At 37.3% G+C, this 19,178-nt stretch overlaps 1 protein-coding gene across 2 annotated transcripts in view; it reads left to right on the forward strand.

Moving 5' to 3' along the window:
- The window catches only part of grp (serine/threonine-protein kinase grp), a 121,712-nt gene that overhangs the window by 69,478 nt on the left and 33,056 nt on the right, over positions 1-19,178 (forward strand). For both annotated transcript variants that reach the window (XM_090382071.1, XM_090382069.1), the window contains 2 exons: positions 5,960-6,041; positions 11,505-11,697. In XM_090382071.1, coding sequence (XP_090238197.1) covers positions 5,960-6,041; positions 11,505-11,697 — 275 coding nt within the window. The remainder of the gene's footprint in view (positions 1-5,959; positions 6,042-11,504; positions 11,698-19,178) is intronic.

A 19,178-nucleotide genomic window follows, 5' to 3' on the forward strand; every position in this document is an offset into this window, starting at 1 on the left:
TCAGTGTCATTTTCTGCCTATGCCAAAGCTCGCAACAATTGTAAAGCAGTTATTAATCAGTCCAAACTAGAGTTTGAACAGGCTAAGAGTAGAAAACTTGCTTCTTGCCCTAATGGTAGCCAAGCATTCTGGTCTCTTGCCAAAGCTATTGGCCGCAAATTTTGCCAATCTCTGCTCCCAGCTCTGTCCAAACCAGATGGTCCTGTTGTCACTTCGGCCAAGGATAAAGCTGACCTGCTAGCATCCCATTTTTTTTCTTCCAGCTCATGTATTAATGATCTTGGTAAAACACCTCCCACCATTCCCAACACACTAACCAGTACCCATGCGCTGCAGGTCTTGGCCGGAGCTCTTCCCCTTGACTTAGAGATCATGCGTAGGGGAATGAACTACCACATAGAGAAAGGAATACTTTGTACATACCATGGCTATACTGTGGATATTAATGCACCACGAAAAAATGAAAAGACAGGGCTGCAAAAACACCTGATGCAAGTTTGGCAGGAGCGCTGGGCCAACTCAAATAAGGGAAATATCACCAGGAAATTCATTCCGAACATCGACAGGATGTACCCCAGTCCCCCAACTTGGTTTCAACCTGGCTTATACACCACCTATTTATTGACTGGTCACGGGGCCTTTACAGCCAAGCTGGCAGCGCTGGGGATTGAGGTGGATCCGAGATGTGCCTGTGGGGAGCTTGAGTGCTGGGAGCACATTATGTATGATTGCACCCATTATGAGGACCTCAGGTGCAGACTGATCACTGCAATACACTACCTCCCCAAGAACTTGGAATCACATCTATTGGACTCACTTGAGGAATACAGGGAGCTAAAGGAATATGCCCAAAAACTATTTGGTAGGCGTAAAACATTGATAGCCATCTACAGAAGGTAAAAAAAAAAAAAAAAAACAACACAGAACATGCGTGGAGAGGACTCAAGGAGAACCTCGCCCAGGAACCTGCTTACTACTAATCATCTAAAACCAGCGATCGCAAGAATAACCCCATGGAGCTGCGGATCTTCCCATGATGAAGAGAACCACAGCCATAGCTAACAGACCAACAATGGACCTGACCAGTGTTCATAGCTGAGGAAAAATATGGCTACCAATGACAGAGAAGACCAACGAAGATAGAGAACTCAAAGTTGCTGCCTCAACGGAGCCATATTGGCTCTATGCTCTGCACTCTCTTGTGCAGTGCAATTCTTTTACTCCCACACCTGGCAGGGGTGGGTGGTGACGGCTTGCTGTCGCCTCTCTTCCCTGCCACACCATTTCTTCCCTCTGGTGGGGCATGGGCATGCCTCACTGAAAAATTGGGGGTCACCTACCCTATCAACCCTCTTCTTCCTATTTCACCCACCAGCCTTCATTCTCCCCTCCCAGCACTTTTTCTTGCACAGCGTATAGCCCTACACGTCCAAATTTAAATACACCAAAAAATTTCGCCCAACCTTTTAGGCACTTCAGAAACAGGCTTTCAGCGTCAACCCCATATTAGTGCTTTAATGTAAGTGATTTAAAATCAACCGCGGTCGTTCCAATTTTATTTTAGGTCCTAGCCACTAAAATCCCAGAAAAGTAAGTGGCAGGACCAGCCAGAGTACAATTGACTCAATGGTAACACCCGGCTAGCCTCCACGTGGCGAGGTATGGACAATATCTGGTCCCATTAGGGGCCTGGCGGCCAATAAGCCGGATAAACAATGGGCACAACATATAACACTACTCATGACCCACACACTTCTAAATCTCTGGCTTTGACAGGGTACTGTCACTGATACATAGAACATTCGCGGAGATGGGAGAAATCCCAGGAGCCGCTAGACCCTCAATATACCTCATACCTCCCAACACACTCCATTCAATGCCTCCTGTGGTCTTCCGTCAAAAGGATATCAGAAGGATTTTGATGAATCTTGATGCTAAGAAAGCTCCAGGTCCTGATGATATTTCTCCACTTGTTCTCAAAACCTGTGCTCCTCAACTTACTCCTATTCTTTGCTGCCTTTTTTCACTTATTCCAAAGGTGTTTTTCCTTCTGTTTAGAAATTTGCTCATATCCAGCCAGTTCCTAAAAAGGCTGACAAATCCCTCCCATCCAATTATCATCCCATTGCAATTACTTCTACTCTTTCTAAAGTAATGGAGAAATCAATTAACTGCCAACTCTTAAACTACCTAGAAACCTTCCATCTGATCAACGATCACCAGTATGGATTCCGTCAGTGTCGATCCACTGGTGATATTCTGGCTTATGTTACCCATTTATGGAATAATTCAATGGAAAGGTTCGGTGAAACACTAGTAGTTGCTCTTGACATCTCAAAGGCTTTTGATCGTGTTTGGCATAAAGGTCTTCTAAACAAGCTTCCATCTTATGGTTTGCCAACTGTTTTTAATAATTTGTTATCCAGTTTTCTCTCTGATCGCTCACTGAGGGTGATGGTAGATGGCTCTGTCTTCTAACTTCTCCACTAAGGCTGGTATCCCCCAAGGTTCAGTTCTTTCCCCCCACTCTCTTCCTCTTATATATTAATGATCTTCTTCCATTGACTGGAAATCCTATCCATAGTTTTGCTGATGATAGCACATTGCATTCCACTTTCCATTTTGAGAAACCTTGTCCTGCTCAATCAGCTTCAACTTTTCGAAAATCTGCTACCAATTCCTTAAATGCCAATCTTCAGGTAATTCTCCAGTGGGGCAAAGATAACTTAGTTGATTTCAACCCTTGTAAAACTCAGTCTTGTCTTATATCTTGCAAAAAGGATTCGTCTGCTCCTATGCTTATCTTTAGTGACACTCCAATTTCTAGGAAAGATGATATGTCTCTTTCGGGGATTACCCTGACTTCTAATCTCTCTTGGCACAAGCACATTACAAATATTGCTTCCTCTGCTTCTAAAAAACTTGGTTTTCTCTTTTGCTCTCGGCGTTACTTTTCTTCCAAACAGCTGTACACTCTGTAAATCTGCCCTGCCATGGAATATTGTTCCTACATCTGGGGTGGTACCCCCAAAACCTCTCTCAGGCTTCTTGATTCCATTCAGAAGAGGGCAGTTAGGTTAATTAGGTGATTCATCTCTAACAGTCTCTCCACTCGCTTTCTCAGACGTACTGTTTCTGCTGCATGCTTCTTCTACAGATACTTCCATGGGCACTGTTCTTCTGAATTGGCTTCTATAATTCCTGCTCTCTTTCAAAACAGTCCGAACACATGCCGCCAACATCCATTTACTGTCCAACTTCAAATCCACAGAACCAGATTTTCATCTTCCTCATTTATTCATTCAACTACTGCTTTCTGGAACAACCTTCCTTCATACGTATTTCCTGAAAATTACAATCTACAGAAGTTCAAGTCCAATGTCAACAAATATCTTCTTTTGTCTTCTCAATCTCCAACCCAAGCACAGTACTAAATACTATAGGTTCTAATACCTCTCATGCTTGGGGTTCACATAAAAAAATCTTTCCCCATCCCCAAAGTGTCTAGTTTTTAAGCTATGCAGACCACTTCCTCTGAGCCATGGGTCCCCAAACTGTTAGAGAAGTGGGCAACATATGAATATTTGGTGAGCCGGAGAAAATTCCTAATTACTGAAAACTACATTTGATTAAAGTTATGCAGAAAAACAAATTTTTTACTTATCTATATTTAGATACAAAAATATCTATAGATATGTAATATAAAATGTACCAATTTTTTATATCAAATTAATTACTTATTGTGCTAATTATAAAATTACAGTTAATATTATAACAAAATTTTAATTATCGCTATAAATGTGTTTTGCAGAGTGCAACTGAGTTTTGTAATATAGTTTTAAAGTACTTTTTCCAATTCTTAAAGTCAAATGTGGGTCAGTTAGACATGATCGTATTTTTGATTTTACATATTTCCTTTTTGAAAGTCTGCTCACATATCAATGTACTCGTAAAAATTGATGTAACCTTACTTCCAAAATTTAATTTTTGGATGATCTGATTCATATAATGTTGAATAAAATCTAATTTGATTTTCATTTTTAGATAGTCTTCAGTGCATCATTAGATTGAAGATGTACCAACTCTAATTGTAAATTCTAATCATCATTGACAGTACATCAAAAAAGAATACCTAGAAACCTTCTGGGCATAACCCCCCCCCCCATTTGCAAGCACACTCTAGATGAACACCCAGGTGTGAAACCAACATAAGCAGAGATAGAGGTGTGGTGCCCACACCACATGGAGGAATTCTGCCCCTCTGTGTTACCAGGCAATACTAGTGCTAGATGGCTCAACTGGTGCAATACCACCACTTTTCTTATCGGAGGCTTCAAGTGGTGGAACCTGTTAGTTTCCAGAGCTAAGTTCTGGTCAACCCTTTCCCATCTCTTCCATCATGCAGTATGACTGTCTTTTGAAGTTATGTCGGAGATCATGGCAAGATTGAAACTTCTTTACATTTAGATGGTACAGTTCTAAAATGGCATTTACAGGCTGGGAATTAGTTAGTACACCAGAACCTCCTAGAGTTACCAAACCTATTGGTAACTCTCTAGGAGGATTCAGACTCAGCTAGTGTATAATCTTGCTACCTCTACTCTGCCAGATAGTGACTGGAGGGAGTCAGTAGTGAGGCAGGGGGCATTGTTGAGGCCATGTTATATTGAGGATCTGGGTATATTTTACCATGTGTTACACCATATACAAAAATTTCACTACTTCATATAACATGTCCCCCCCCCCCCTACTTTTTCTTACTAATGAATAGTCAAACTAATAGAGCAAGCTTATCTGTGAAAAGATCTAAACCTCCCAAACACTTCCAAGTTCATTTCTCAAATATACATGGTTTCAGTTCTGATCTCAATGATGTCCATTTCCACTTGCAGCCTGCCAAACCCCCATGTACTTTTTCAACTGAATCGCAGTTATCAGTTGATTCAACCACTGCTCATTTCAGTTACCCCAATTATTTGCTGTATGATTCCTTTTGCCTCAAAGGTGGTATTTGTGCATATGTCTGTTTCGATATTCCCTGTCAGAGACTTGGTAATTTGGAATCTCCTATTTTCAATCTTCTCTGCCTTAAAATCTGTCTACCTCATTCTGTCAAATTCATCTGTCTACTGTTCTTCCAACTCCACTAATCACATGGAGCTCTTTGACTTCCTCTTTGCAACTGGACTTTTTCCAGTCCACTTTTCCTTGGTGATTTTATGTTCACAACTCCAGCTAGCTTCCATTCTCTAGTCACACAGACTGAGCTGGTCAAGATGCTGAGGCTTTTGCAATTACTAATGACCTCTCACAGATTGTTCATTTACCTACCAAAATACTGGACAATCCTAACCATACAGCCAACACACTTGATCTTTATCTCACAAACAACCCTTCTAAGTATACAGTCTGAGTGGTCCTTTAGGCACCTCAGATCAAAACTTGGTGATTCTCTTCTCCAATGGAGCCTTTATCTCATGGCTATTCCCAACCTCATGTTGTTTGGATTAAAAGAATGCAAAATGGGATGACCTGTGAGATTTCTTTTCCTTGGTAGGATTACTGTTTCAAAACTTCTGATGTCAGTACTTGCTCAGATCATGTCAGTGAAATTATTCTTGTCATCCACTGTCATTTTTCTTTTGCAGTACTTCTAAACTGGAACAAAAGTTATGGCCTCTAGGATAATTCTTTTAAATGCATCTCCCATAATGCATTAGTATCAAATAACATAGCTCTAGTCAAGAGTCCAAGAAATACCTCAATCCACCATAGTCCCCTTTCCTGTATTTAAAATCCTGACCAAGATAGTGAAATTTGCATATTGACACAGATAAAGGAACTGTTTATTTTTGAATATTTACATTGTGTTTAGAGTAAATAAACATCCTCCTTTTAGTGCTCATTTAAATTTGTGTATAGAATATATTGTAAGTTAATATCTTATTTATTACTGTAGTTGTTACAAGATGGATACCTGCAGTTGGGGATTCTACTAGTCAGAAAAAATTATGCTCAGATCAGTCATCACCTATGAGCCGGTTAGTGTTTTTTTTTATTTGTTTATGATATCTTACTTCATACAAATATGGATATAAGCCACACACACATCGTATCTTAATTAGCAATGTGTACAGTGTGTATTGAAAGTCTACATTAGTAGAAATGGAAATTTTGATAATTTTCAACCTCCTGAGGTTGAAAATTTGATATCTTTTTTCAGTGTGTGGATCTTTCCTCTATAACCACCTGAAAAAAAAAAAATAGCATGCATGCTGATATTTGAAAAGGGCTTGTAATCAGAACATTAACTGAAATAATTAATTTGTGGAGGTACTTGTAAAATTTTGGCAGTAGAAATCAAAAAAGACTTTAAATAACTGACCTGTAATTTAAGGTAACTTGTTTGTTAAGTCCTGTGCCAACAGCTTAGAGGAAAACTTGTGAATATTGAGTTTTTTATAAAAATTTAAACTTAATATTGTCTAATTACAGCCAAGGAGATTGTAGTTACTGTATCATTCAATTACTAATTAATTAAACATAGGTTTATAAGATTTGCTAACTAAAGTTTCATGATTAAATTTTTTATTTAAACAAATATAATAGCTACAGATAATTACATGTCAATACTAAGAATTCTGGTATTCAGAACCAGAATAATGTACTTATTTGATAAGTTGGGAAGGATGCCCAATAAAATAGGCTGGCATTTCCTCTGTTAATGGCATTTCAGATATTCCTAACACATGGGCATACTACCATTACTACAGTGTGTGTTTTTTTTTTTAGGGTGGCTGAATTGTCAGTTATAGATTCCTTCTGGAAACATTGTTTTTCAATATGCCAACCAGCCATAGAATTCATGCAGTTTACAAATATATCTTTACATCCTAGGCTTTAGTTGCCTTGATATGCTGAAAAATGTAAGTTTCAATGTATGCAAGTATTCATTTGTCCATAATGTATACTTGTATCCATTGAAACTTATGAAGTAAGATAAAGGATAAATTTAAGTTAACATATACTTCTCAGCCACTGTTACTTGACAGACTCATTCAAGCTGCCTTATTTAGGGTTTTGTCATAATATTAAAGTTGCCTTTCACCATCATCAGCCATTTTCAATCCACTGCAGGACGAAGGCCTCTCCAGCAACTTTCCAGTTCCTTCTATTTTGTGCAATGGCCATCCATTTACTTTTACTTACCAGTTGCCTTTTTTCATGTGGTTTACTTACCAGTTGCCTTTAGCAGTACTTATTAGAGAAAATTCATATTTATACTAAAGTTTAAAGCTAACATGAACCTCATAGCAGAGGTCAGTATAATAGTTGAGCAGGACAAGATTCTATAAATCATCCAGCCATCAATAAAAGTTCTTTGTTTCATTTTTCTGCTTTAAAATGGAGTCTTTGATATTTACTAAATGGTTAAGTATAAACTGTTTGGTAAGTATATACAGTACAATGGATTAATTTTGAAATGAACCTCTTTTACGACGTGGATAATAGTTAGTTTATTAAATTGTGCTTTTGACCTAATGCCTAAACTTATTACAAAGGTGGTGTTTCATAATCCTAGCTGGATCCCATCATACCATAAAGGGCTAACTAAGATAAGGGGAAAATAGAGTATATTTACATTCTTAGCACTTTTACAAGTTACAAACTACAATACTGTAATTTTAGTTCAGAAAATAACCACAAATAAATGAATTTATCTATAAATGAAAACTAATTAACAGATTAATTATATATAATTAATCTGTTAACAACCCCCTCACACCTTGGTGTCTAATTTCAAATAGAGCAGTCTTAAACAAGCAAAGGTGTAAGGGGCTGTTAACAGGTATGTTCTTTTATGTATAATTAATCTATAAATTTAGTTTCATTTATTTGTGACTGTAATTGTAATATTTTAAGTTTTTTATTAATTTATAAATATAGTTTACTTTTCATTTACTATTTAGTTTTATTTCATTTATTCTTGGTTATTTTCTGAACTAATATTGTAATTTGTAACCTTTAAAATTATGAAGAATATAAATTTTAAATTTGCCTTATGTTCCCTTATTTTAGCCCTGTTTGGTCTGATGATGGGATCTAGTAAGGATCCTGAAATGTCACCTCTGTAATAAGTTTAGGAATTAGGTCAAATGCACTTGATTAATAAACTAACTTTGTATTATTATTATCCACTTGGTAAAAGTGGTTCACTTAAATTAATCCATGGATAACATTACTCTACATTCTGAAAAATTCATTCTTTTCTCAGAAAAGTGCTTATAAATTATCTTCTAATGCTGATGTCAAAAAATGACTTCTGTTTCCATCACATTGGGATTCTTCAAAAATTATGAAAGAAAATTGTGATTTTTCACAAATTTTTATTAATTTTAGCAGAATTTGTGCACAGCAAGTTAACAAAATGCTACTTTTACTAGATTTATGTATTTAATTGTGTTAAACTATTAAAAAAGGCAGTGTGGTTAAAGTCCACTAAGCACGTGCCTCATCTTAAATATTGACTTTTGATGGATCAATTTTTTTTTTTTTGCAGATCCTCCTACTTTAGTCCTTCAACATCCAGCAATAGTCAGCCATCATGTTGACATGGTACCTCATTTCTCCATGTTTTTAAATGTCCTGGTGAAACCTCTCACCCTGTTCTTCACTAACACTTCCTAGGTTTTTTTTGGGAAGTAGTCTGCGGGACAGTCTAGTCTTGGATCCTTGTTCCCTAAGTTCTCAGCAACAGATCTGAAGCTAATCCATGCCTGTTTCTCTTTTATTCATAGTTCCCCCCCCATCTCGTTCCATTGCCAATTTGTGCATTTGAGGTCCAACAAAAATACCTTGTTTTATCTTCTCTTAGGCTGATCAGTGGGAATTTAGCATAAAGGTAGTTGAATCAGGGACCTTATGAGGTAAAGCTGTTTCATATTGCAATGGTGGAAGGGTGATAGTTTTGGGATCAACCAGTGGTTTATGAATTATGTTCCTTGATCCAGGCAATAAACTGTCCCCTCATTGGCCAGACCTTGATGTCCCTGTGCTAGACTATACCACTCCCACAAAGTGGGTATTTTTTATAGCCAGATTGCTGTCCAATTAACATGCTTATTACTTTAAAGTCAGCACAGACCAACCAACCAACCAACCATGTTCTTCTTCATACTTAATATTTGTGAACAACTTAAAGTTCTCATTTTCTTTCAAATGCACAGTGAGCTACAGGAATTGACCCATATTTATTTCCATTGTGGAGACACACCCTTAACTCTTTGAATCAAAAAGTCTCCACTGTGTAGAATTGTAACTAATTCCTAAGTACTTTTGCAGCAATATAAATGACTTCATTTCATTAAGTCATATTGCTGCAAAAAAGCAGAATTGTCCTCAGAAAAGTGGGAGATTTAGTTCTTGTTCTCTCTGTCCATACCATAGAAAAACATCCCATATGCTAGAAGATTTTTGACTTAAATCTAGATTCAAGGAGTTCTGTTGATTCCTTTGGTAAATTTAAATCTCTTACCAGATCATTATGTTCATGCTATCCTTTGGCTAATTGGACCTATTTGATACAATCAGGCCCAGCACCCACACTAGGGTTTTACCTCCAGCTTTGAAAAATAATGAACACCCTACAGAAGAACATGGGGCTGGTGTAGGTGGCATGAAGCAATTAGCTTGTCTTCTTAAAGTGTATCTATAAAAAGCAGAAAAGGAATTTTAAAGAGTTAAAGCTCTAATGTAATGCAGCTTTAGTCTAATCGAATTGTGCTACCAAGCATTCAACTGCACTTCAGACAAACAGCCATTTGGATGGTCATATTCTTGTTGAGGAAATAAATTCTTCCTTCATATATTGGAAAAACCTTCAAAATCACTAGTGATTTTTCACTTATCCTTTGAAAATCTTACCCTATTAATGGTTTTATTATATATTTTCATAGTTATCTTGTGAAACTGTCATGTGTCTGAACTATTCCATATCTTTTTCTTTTGCTCAGTTAAATCTTTTGGTTTTCTTGTCATTCACTTTTAACAATTGCAGTAGCTTCAGGAGAAAGTAGCTTTTCCAAATTAAAATTGTATCTGAGGGCAAACATGTTCCCAGATTGACTCGATAGCCTTGCAATATTATCAGTAGAATGTAATGAAGTAAAATTTAATTTTGATAAAATTAATGTTGCTGAACAAGAAACAAACATTTCTTTAATTTTGTTGGTTAAAATCCATTTCAATGGTAATATTATTTAAGTGATTTATTTTTGTGTGCTTCATTTTGGGGTTGGGTATGAGTTGGGTCTAAGGTTTTGAAATGCCATATAGAGTTAATCATGATATAGCTTTCTGATGTGTTTAGTTTGACCAAAACAAAGAAATATAAACTTCTTTTACTTTCCATCTTTTATATTGCATTCCATTTTGATGGTTTTATTTTATGTCAAAATATAACTTATAAATTTTATTTTTAATTTGATGTAATAGTATATATTCCTCATGCCTAATTATCTTAAGTCTAGGAGGCCCACCAAAATTGAAATTGTGCCCCACATTTACTACGGCCAGCTCTGATGCTATGAAAACAGTTGAGTGCTGGACTGTCTCCAGGCATGTAGGCTTCTCAGTTCCATCTTCAGAAGTACTCTCTGCTGCTACATTCTCCAATATAAGTGGAGGGCATAGAATTGGTAGGTTATCTCTGTGGGACTCATCTAATGGTAGATGGAATATTAGGATACACAATGCCAATGCCCTTCTTACTTTTTGCATTGTATCCCTCTTCATTAACTAAGAAAAAGTATCACAGTGGTTTGTAGGCTCTTGCCAAATCATGGGTATTACAAATGGCATATCCTCTTTACCACTTTTCCACAATCTTGATGTTGCAACACAAGTTTGGCAAAACTTTGTGGAGCCCATTGTTTATTTTGGTCAGTTTCACTCCCAAATAAGCAGAATACATGTTTTTTACAAATTCTGTAATTATATATTGTCCTTGCTTGAGGACTATATAACTTCCATAAATATAACAAAATAAGTTCAGATTGTTCAAACACTTGTATGAAGACATCTTACTTGCTTTTCAGCACAAGCTTGACACAAGTTCAAAAATGAACTGAGCTCACACTTATAAGTACTGCTGCATGGAGCTCTCAAGGTCAAGAAACAAATGACATGGCAGTGCTGCCAACAGGTGAAGATTTGGTGTACAAATTCCCAGCATTTACTCCTAACTTAATACATTCAATAATACAAATCATGACATCAACTTAACTGATTTGTGAAAAAAAAAATCAGTATGCAATAGAAAATAACATTTCTGAAATCAGTATAAAAAAAAAAAACTGAAGTAAAAACAGCTATTAGTTTACAAGCGTTGAAAACTGTGCAGAGTGGTATAATTGCCACAGTGTTATTTCTAAATTATATTATGTTTATACAGTCTGAGTGAAGTTTTCTATAAATATAGAAATTGAACTTTTCTTTGTGATTAGGGAAGAGTCTCTAACTAAATTATCCAGCTCCCAGCCAGTGCCACTCTGTAGAGAAGACCAATACTTGTTATCAGAAGATCTTGATTCCTCTCATATGGAAGCAGTGTGTCGTGGTATCAGTTTTTCCCAGCCTGCTCATCCAGAGCATATGCTGTTGTCTAGCCAGATTTCTGGAACTAATGGAAGTTCACAGGTAATGTGTAACCATCAGTAAGGAACTGATATTTTTTATTTTTTTTTTTTAATAAAACTAAAATTGATTTTATCAAGATACCATCTGAAATGATTTACTGTTAATTTTTTTATCATTAAATGTGATAGCATGCAAGAAAAATGTCAAAAGTAGCATGCTGACAGTCTATTGGACATATATTTGTGTAGTACTTGGACATATACTTCTGTTATTCTAATAATTGTTCTACAGTGTGTAGTTTAGACCCAGTCCACTGTAATGCACTGTGCATAGCAGGAAGCAAATTTCATATACACAGCCTCTATACAGAAGCCAGTGAACCACCACTGTTTCTCAGAAAACAATAGCTTGCACTAAATAAGATGCTTACCTGAGTAACTTTCTTTGCTCCTTGGTGGGAAAATTAATATTTACTGAAACCACAGACAGAATAGCCACCCTCTAAGCTATTCACAGGGACTGTTGTCAACAAATAACCTAACAAGACACTTTCATTTGAAAGTGTTCTGGAGATAATTTGTAATCTTGTGTAAGATACTGCAGGAATGCTGTGTGTATACTTAGCCATAATTATGAGAGCATCCTTGGATTCAGGGGAGGTCCCCATAGACTGGAGATGTGCAAATGTATCCCCAATTCACAAAGGGGGATCAAAGGGTGACACGAGTAATTACAGACCAGTTAGTTTAACTTCTGTTCTGGGTAAAATAATGGAGTCACTGGTTAGATGCGTTGCAGGATCATCTAGACAAGACTGCAGCAATAATTCAGACAGCATGGGTTAAGGGAAAGTCTTGTCTGACAAATTTGATAGGATATTATGATGTGGTTACAAAGGAACTGGATGCAAAAAATAATTTTGATATCATATATTTGGATTTCAGGAAAGCTTTTGACACTTGCACATGGAAGACTATTGTACAAATTGGAGCAGAATGGTATTAAGGGTAAGTTGCTACAATGGATAAAAGGATGGTTAAGTGGGAGAAGACAGAGGGTGGTAATCAATGGGTGCTGCTCTTCATGGACTAATGTTATTAGTGGAGTCCCACAGAGTTTGGTGTTTGGTCCACTGTTTTGTATATTTATCAATGATATTGATGAAGGTATATCAGGCTTAATGTCAAAGTTTGCAGATGATCCAAAGGTTGGCAGGGTTGTTAATGGCAGTGTGCTACTGCAACAGGATCTAGATAATTTGGGCAGATGGGCTAAGAAGTGGCAACTGAAGTTTAACCTTGACAAATCCCAAGTACTGCATATGGGTAGAAGTAACCCCAGAGAAATGTACCAACTGTGTGGTACTACACTTAAGGTGGGAAAATGAAAAAGACCTGGGAGTAATTGTGCAGTCAGATATGAAGTTTTCTGAGCAATGCAGACAGGCTGCCAGGGCAGGTCATGAGGTTTTGTCAATGATATATAGGAATTTTGCTAGCAGGGAGAAGGTGATTGTCCCTCTGTATAAGGCAATGGTCAGTCCACACCTTGAGTACTGCGTACAGGTCTGGAGGCCTCATTTTAGGAAGGATGTAGATTTACTTGAGCATGTACAGAGAAGGGCAACAAAATTGGTGAGGGGAATGAAGGGATCCTCTTACCAAGAGGCTTAAGTTCTGCAAATTGCAGTGGCTGGAGACTAGGCACCTGTGCAGTGATCTGATTGAGGTATATAAGGCCTTGAATGGATTGTGCATGCTGAATTCTGATGGGATCCTTCTACTTGTTCAGATTACGAACCTAAAGGGGAATAAATTAAGAAAAGACATGTAGAATAGATGTGCCGAAAATTTGCCTTTAGCCAGCAGGTGGTTAATTGCTGGAACAAACTTCCATCTGTCGTTGTGGAAGTTGACAACTTAAATTTAAGGAGGAACTGGACAGGCATTTGGAGGGAATGGTGTGGTGTTGTTTTTTTTTTTTTTTTTTGGCTGATGCTGCATAAGCTCATACACTTGCTTTCTTGCATCACATGCTGCTGCTGCTACTACTACTCTATACCACAAAACTAGGAGCACTAAATATAGCTCCAGAATGCTTTCAAATGACCACTCATCAGATGGAATGATATACACTTACTCCCTGACAATGGTGTAAGTGCTGAAAATCACATTTATCTCTTATCCAACTCCTCAGCATATTTGGTAGATATTAATTGAATATACAAGAAAGCAGCAAGACTTGCATTTCTGCTTGATGTTTGTACATGAAGAAATACAAGGAAATGAAGAGACAAAGAGTAGCAAAAAGGGCTACATCTTCTCCTGGACAAACTTGCTAATTCCATATAACAAGTATCAATCAATCTGCCATAGCCTCCAAATACAGTGACAATAAATCATCTGGTGAGAACACTCATCTAATGAGTTGTATCAAGTCAAGCCAAAATAGGGAACTGGGCTTTGTATATCATTAAAATTGCAGAAAGAAGTGGCCCTAGATAGGCTAAGTATAGAACATACCTATACTATAAATGCTTTCTTGCATCAAAGCAGATGACTTCTCAAGATGTCAGCACTTTCCACAGTCCAAACTGCAGAACACATTTGTGGAATATTCTTTTATAACAGGCAGCTGCAGCTTGCTCTAAATGATTATTTGGGCAACAGATCTAGCATGACAGATGTCCTCTCCTTTTTACAAGTAATTAACTTTTACCATACTATGATTTTTTTTTTTGGTGTTTCTCACCAACCATTGAAGTAAAAAACCTAAAGACAAAAACCAAATTCTGTAAATTTTAATATTTACAATAAATTTATTTACAAACAAAACAAAATACCATATTACTGATTATAGCAATTTTAAAATAAGACAACTGTGATATACAGTAAATATACAAGGTGATAATACAAATACCGAATTTAAAATACAATAAAATATAATAGGTTAAAAGTGCTGAAATACTAACTGAAGCTTTCAAAGGCTTCTGCCTTCTTTCTGAACAGTGTACTTCTATTCTGTGGTGCATCATTAAATACCAGCAGGCTTGCGGTGCATCTCAAGTAAACGTATACTGTTCCCGTTGAAACCGGAAGTGACTCGGGAGCGTTTCAGGCAAAAATGTTCATCCCCTCCAAGGATTACCGCCTCAGAGGGGATGAATGCATGTCTCTATTTATATTATTCTCAATAGAACTAATTCGTAAGCTCTCGAGCCACTTGCGGTCCCAAAATCTATGCGCCCGATCAGTGATGACAGCTTCGTCTGGGGAGATTTGATGTTGCTTCTCCCAGAAATGTTCAGCTACAGCAGATTTACCATAGTCTGCATTTCTTATCGCATTTGTGTGCTCCCCCAGACAATCTTTGAGATGCCGTTTTGTTTCTCCCACATAACATTCCCCGCACTCCGGGCATTTAATACTATATACGACCCCACTCTTATTTTCTTTTAAGACAGAATAAATTTTTAAATAGAAGTTTTAAATCTAGGACCTAAGTTTGCCATGATTCTGCCCAAAGTGCCCATAGCAGAAATAGCTATGGGCATTGAGAGAGCAGCTAATAAGTTACCTTTGTGCATGGCCAATGAAATCCGTGTGAAAACAGCAGCTATTTTAAGCCAAGCCAAGAAAGATTCCCCTGAATCTTAATGCAAAGCAAAGACTAGCACTAGAAAGTCTTAAGCAGGACGATAATGTTGTGATCCTTCCAGCTGATAAAGGTAGAGAAACGGTGGTTTTGGATAAAGAGGCATATGTAAGCAAAGCATTAAATTTATTAAATAATCATACAACCTATATGATTATTCATAAGAATCCATTGTCGAATCTGGAACGACAAGTTAATAAAATGGTGCAGCGTTGGATGAAATCCAATAAGATTTCAAAGGAGCGGTATTGGGCATTACATGCCACAGGAAGCCAGATACCAAGGTTTTACGGTTTGCCAAAAATACATAAAGCGGGTGTGCCACTCAGACCGATAGTCTTGTTTATAGGTAGCCCTACGTATGCATTATCTAGTTTCCTAGCCAAACTACTGTCACCACTAGTTGGACTCTCTGAACATTTTCTTAATAGCTTCTCCCCGTTCATACAATTCGCCTCTGAGGTCGAGGAAGGAATGGTTTTGCCGTTCCTGGATGTGCTGATTTGTAGAGAAGGCCAGCATTTTAAAACAAAAGTATTTAGAAAATCTATGTGCAAAGGCCAATACTCACACTACAACTCAGCTCAGACTAACCATCACAGGAACAGTGTGGTAAGAGCATTAGTGGATAGGGCAAAATCTCATTGTAGTACCTCAGAGGATAGAAAAATGGAGTATGAACGTGTTACGGCGGATCTTTTGAAGTGTGGCTACCCCCCGGAGGATCATAGAGAAATACATTAGTGGAGGGCAGAGTAGAAGTGAGCCCTTCACGCCAATAGCCACCGCATACATCCCCTACTATCCGGGTTTATCCGAACGTTTAGCTCGTATATTAAGGAATTACCAGACACGTTGTGTGCAGTTCCCAGGCAGGAAGCTGCACACAATTGTGTCACAGGTCAAGGACCCTGTCTTAAAAGAAAATATAAGTGGGGTCGTATATAGTATTAAATGCCTGGAGTGTGGAGAACGTTATGTGGGAGAAACAAAACGGCATCTCAAAGATCGTCTGGGGGAGCACACAAATGTGATAAGAAATGCAGACTATGGTAAATCTGCCATAGCTGAACATTTCTGGGAGAAGCAACATAATCTCCCCAGACGAAGCTGTCATCATTGATCGGGCGCATAGATTTTGGGACCGCAAGTGGCTCGAGAGCTTACGAATTAGTTCTATTGAGAATAATAGAGATAGGGACACACGCATTCATCCCCTCTTTGAGGCAGTAATCCTTGGAGGGGATGAACGTTTTTGCCTGAAACGCTCCCGAGCCACTTCCGGTTTCAACGGGAAAAGTATACGTTTACGTGAGATGCACTGCGAGCCTGCTGGTATTTAATGATGCACCGCAGAATAGAAGTACACTGTTGAGAAAGAAGGCAGAAGCCTTTGAAAGCTTCAGTTAGTATTTTAGTGCTTTTAACCTAGTATATTTTATTGTATTTTTAATTCAGTATTTGTATTATCACCTTGTATATTTACTATATATCACAGTTGTCTTATTTTAAAATTGCTATCATCAGTAATATGGTATTTTGTTTTGTTTGTAAATAAATTTATTGTAAATATTAAAATTATAAGAATTTGGTTTTCGTCTTTTGGTTTTTTATTTTTTTTTACTTCAATGGTTGGTGAGAAACACTAAAAAATCATAGTATGAATATACCCAACCCCAGAGGCCTATTTGAAGAACTTTTTACCATATACTCAAAATAAAAATTTTATAGGCACAAATTTATAAATGTTTGTAATGAAATAATTGTACAGTCATTAAGAAAGATAACCAATGCATACTCTTTATATACACAGATAACAATAATTTTCATACAGGGCACCAATCTATGACCTCTGAAATTAAAAAAAAAAAAAAAAAAAAAACAGTTGCTCAACCAACCTGCAGTGTGGAGGTGTAAAACTTTTTGTCCCCCACTTTTTTGAGAGTTGAGAAAAGTTAGTTCTGTCTGTTGCATGATAACATAAATGCTACCTGTCACTTGCCTGAATTTTGCCAATGCACAAACATAACAGAATATATGTTCATAGTATTAGTAGTGGAAAATGATGGAAGAAAGCAAGCTTATGTAGCATAAGCCAAAAAACCCTTCCCATTTCACCTATCCATCCCTCTCCTATAGTTTATCTAGTTCTTCATTGAATTTATTTAAGCTATCCACTTTCACAACAGATGGAAGTTTTGTTCCAGCAATCAACTCTGTTGGCTAAATGCAAACTTTTGCATCTATTTTGCAGTTGTTATCCTTCCTTGATTTAAATTTGTGTAGTTGCAGTAACAGGAAGAATCCTATTAGCAGTGATTAAGCAAATTGCAGCATCTGGATTGGCATCCAGATGCTGCAATTTGCAGAACTGAATCCTTTCTGGTAAGAACACCCTTTTCTTCCCCTCACCAATCTTGATGTCCTTCTCTGTACCCATTCCAGTAGCTCTACATCCTTCCTAAACTGTGGTAGATGACTTTCATCAACCGGTGAAATACCACCACTTTGCTTATTGGAGGCTTGAAGTGGTGAAACCCATGTTTAGTCTCTAGAGCAAAGTTTCCGGCATCCCCCTCTCCCCATACTTCTCCTTCAACCCATGCATGGTACTAAGTACTATAGGTTTTGATACCTTTTGTGTTTGGGGTTTTCATTAAAAAAAAAAAAGAAAAACTGGTGTCTAGACTGTATGCAGTACTCAAGGTGTGGCCTGATCATTTCCTTATACAATGAAATAATCAGCCCTTTATCTCTGCTAGCAAAATTCCTGTATATTGACAAGACACAATGTGCTGTCCTGTCAATGTCTGCACTGCTCAGAGAACTTCATATCTGACTGCACAATTATCACGAGATCTTTCCTTTTCTAATACCCTGGTAGCAGAAAAGGAAAAAGTAGTACCACCCAATTGGTACATTATATGGGGGGTTACTACTACTTGTATGCCAGTACCTACTTTCCATTTATCAATGTCAAACTTCATTTGTCATTAACCACCCTGCCAACCTTTTGTATCATTTGCAAACTTGGATTAAGTCTATGCTTTTATATAGGCAAGATAAATGTAGGCAACAATAATGGGCCCAACACTGAACCCTGGGGATTCCACTAATAATATGATTGCACTAGGAGCAACGTTCAGTGATTACCACTCTTTCTTCTCCCACTCAACTATTCCTTTATCTATAGCAGTAACTTGCCCTTAATGCTAATTGCTCCAGTTTGTACTGCAGTATTTTATGTACAATAGTATCAAAGGCTTTCCTGAAATCCAAGTGTATGATATCAAAATTATTTTTTGCATCCAGTTCCTTGTGACTACATAGTATCCAATTAAATTGGTTAGACAAGATATCACTTCACAAATAGATGTTGTATCTGAAGTATAACTGCACTCCTGTGCAGATGGTCCTTCATTACATCTTTAACCAGTGATTCCATGTTCTGTGGAACAAAAGCTAGCAGGTCTGTAATTCCTTGTGTAACCCTTTGATCTCCCCTTTGTGATTTGGGGTTACATTTGTATGCCTCCAATCTGCTGGAGCTTCCCTGAGTCCAGAGATTCTCTCATTATTCTTGCCTTCTAAGCTGCTTCTCTTAATGTAACTGGATAGATCCCATACATCCCAGGTTCCTTTTTTTCAACAATTTCTTTTCCACTTTCCTTTGAGTAATTACAAAAATCATTTTGCATCCTGTTAAAGAGTTTGATAAACTTCTTGCATCCACTTCCCTAAAGAATTCCTTATATGTAAATGTGAAATACTAATTGAACACGTTTGTGCATAGCATCATGTTAGTTTGTAGTAAATCACTGAACATAGGTGAAATAGCATCATTATGGTTATCTCATATTGTGTATGCTGCTGTAGAAAACAGTTAT

This window comes from Mastigoproctus giganteus, chromosome 9 (genome assembly GCF_048544385.1).
Source record: "Mastigoproctus giganteus isolate SK-2022 chromosome 9, ASM4854438v1, whole genome shotgun sequence".
In the NCBI taxonomy this organism is placed as follows: Eukaryota; Metazoa; Arthropoda; class Arachnida; order Uropygi; family Thelyphonidae; genus Mastigoproctus; species Mastigoproctus giganteus.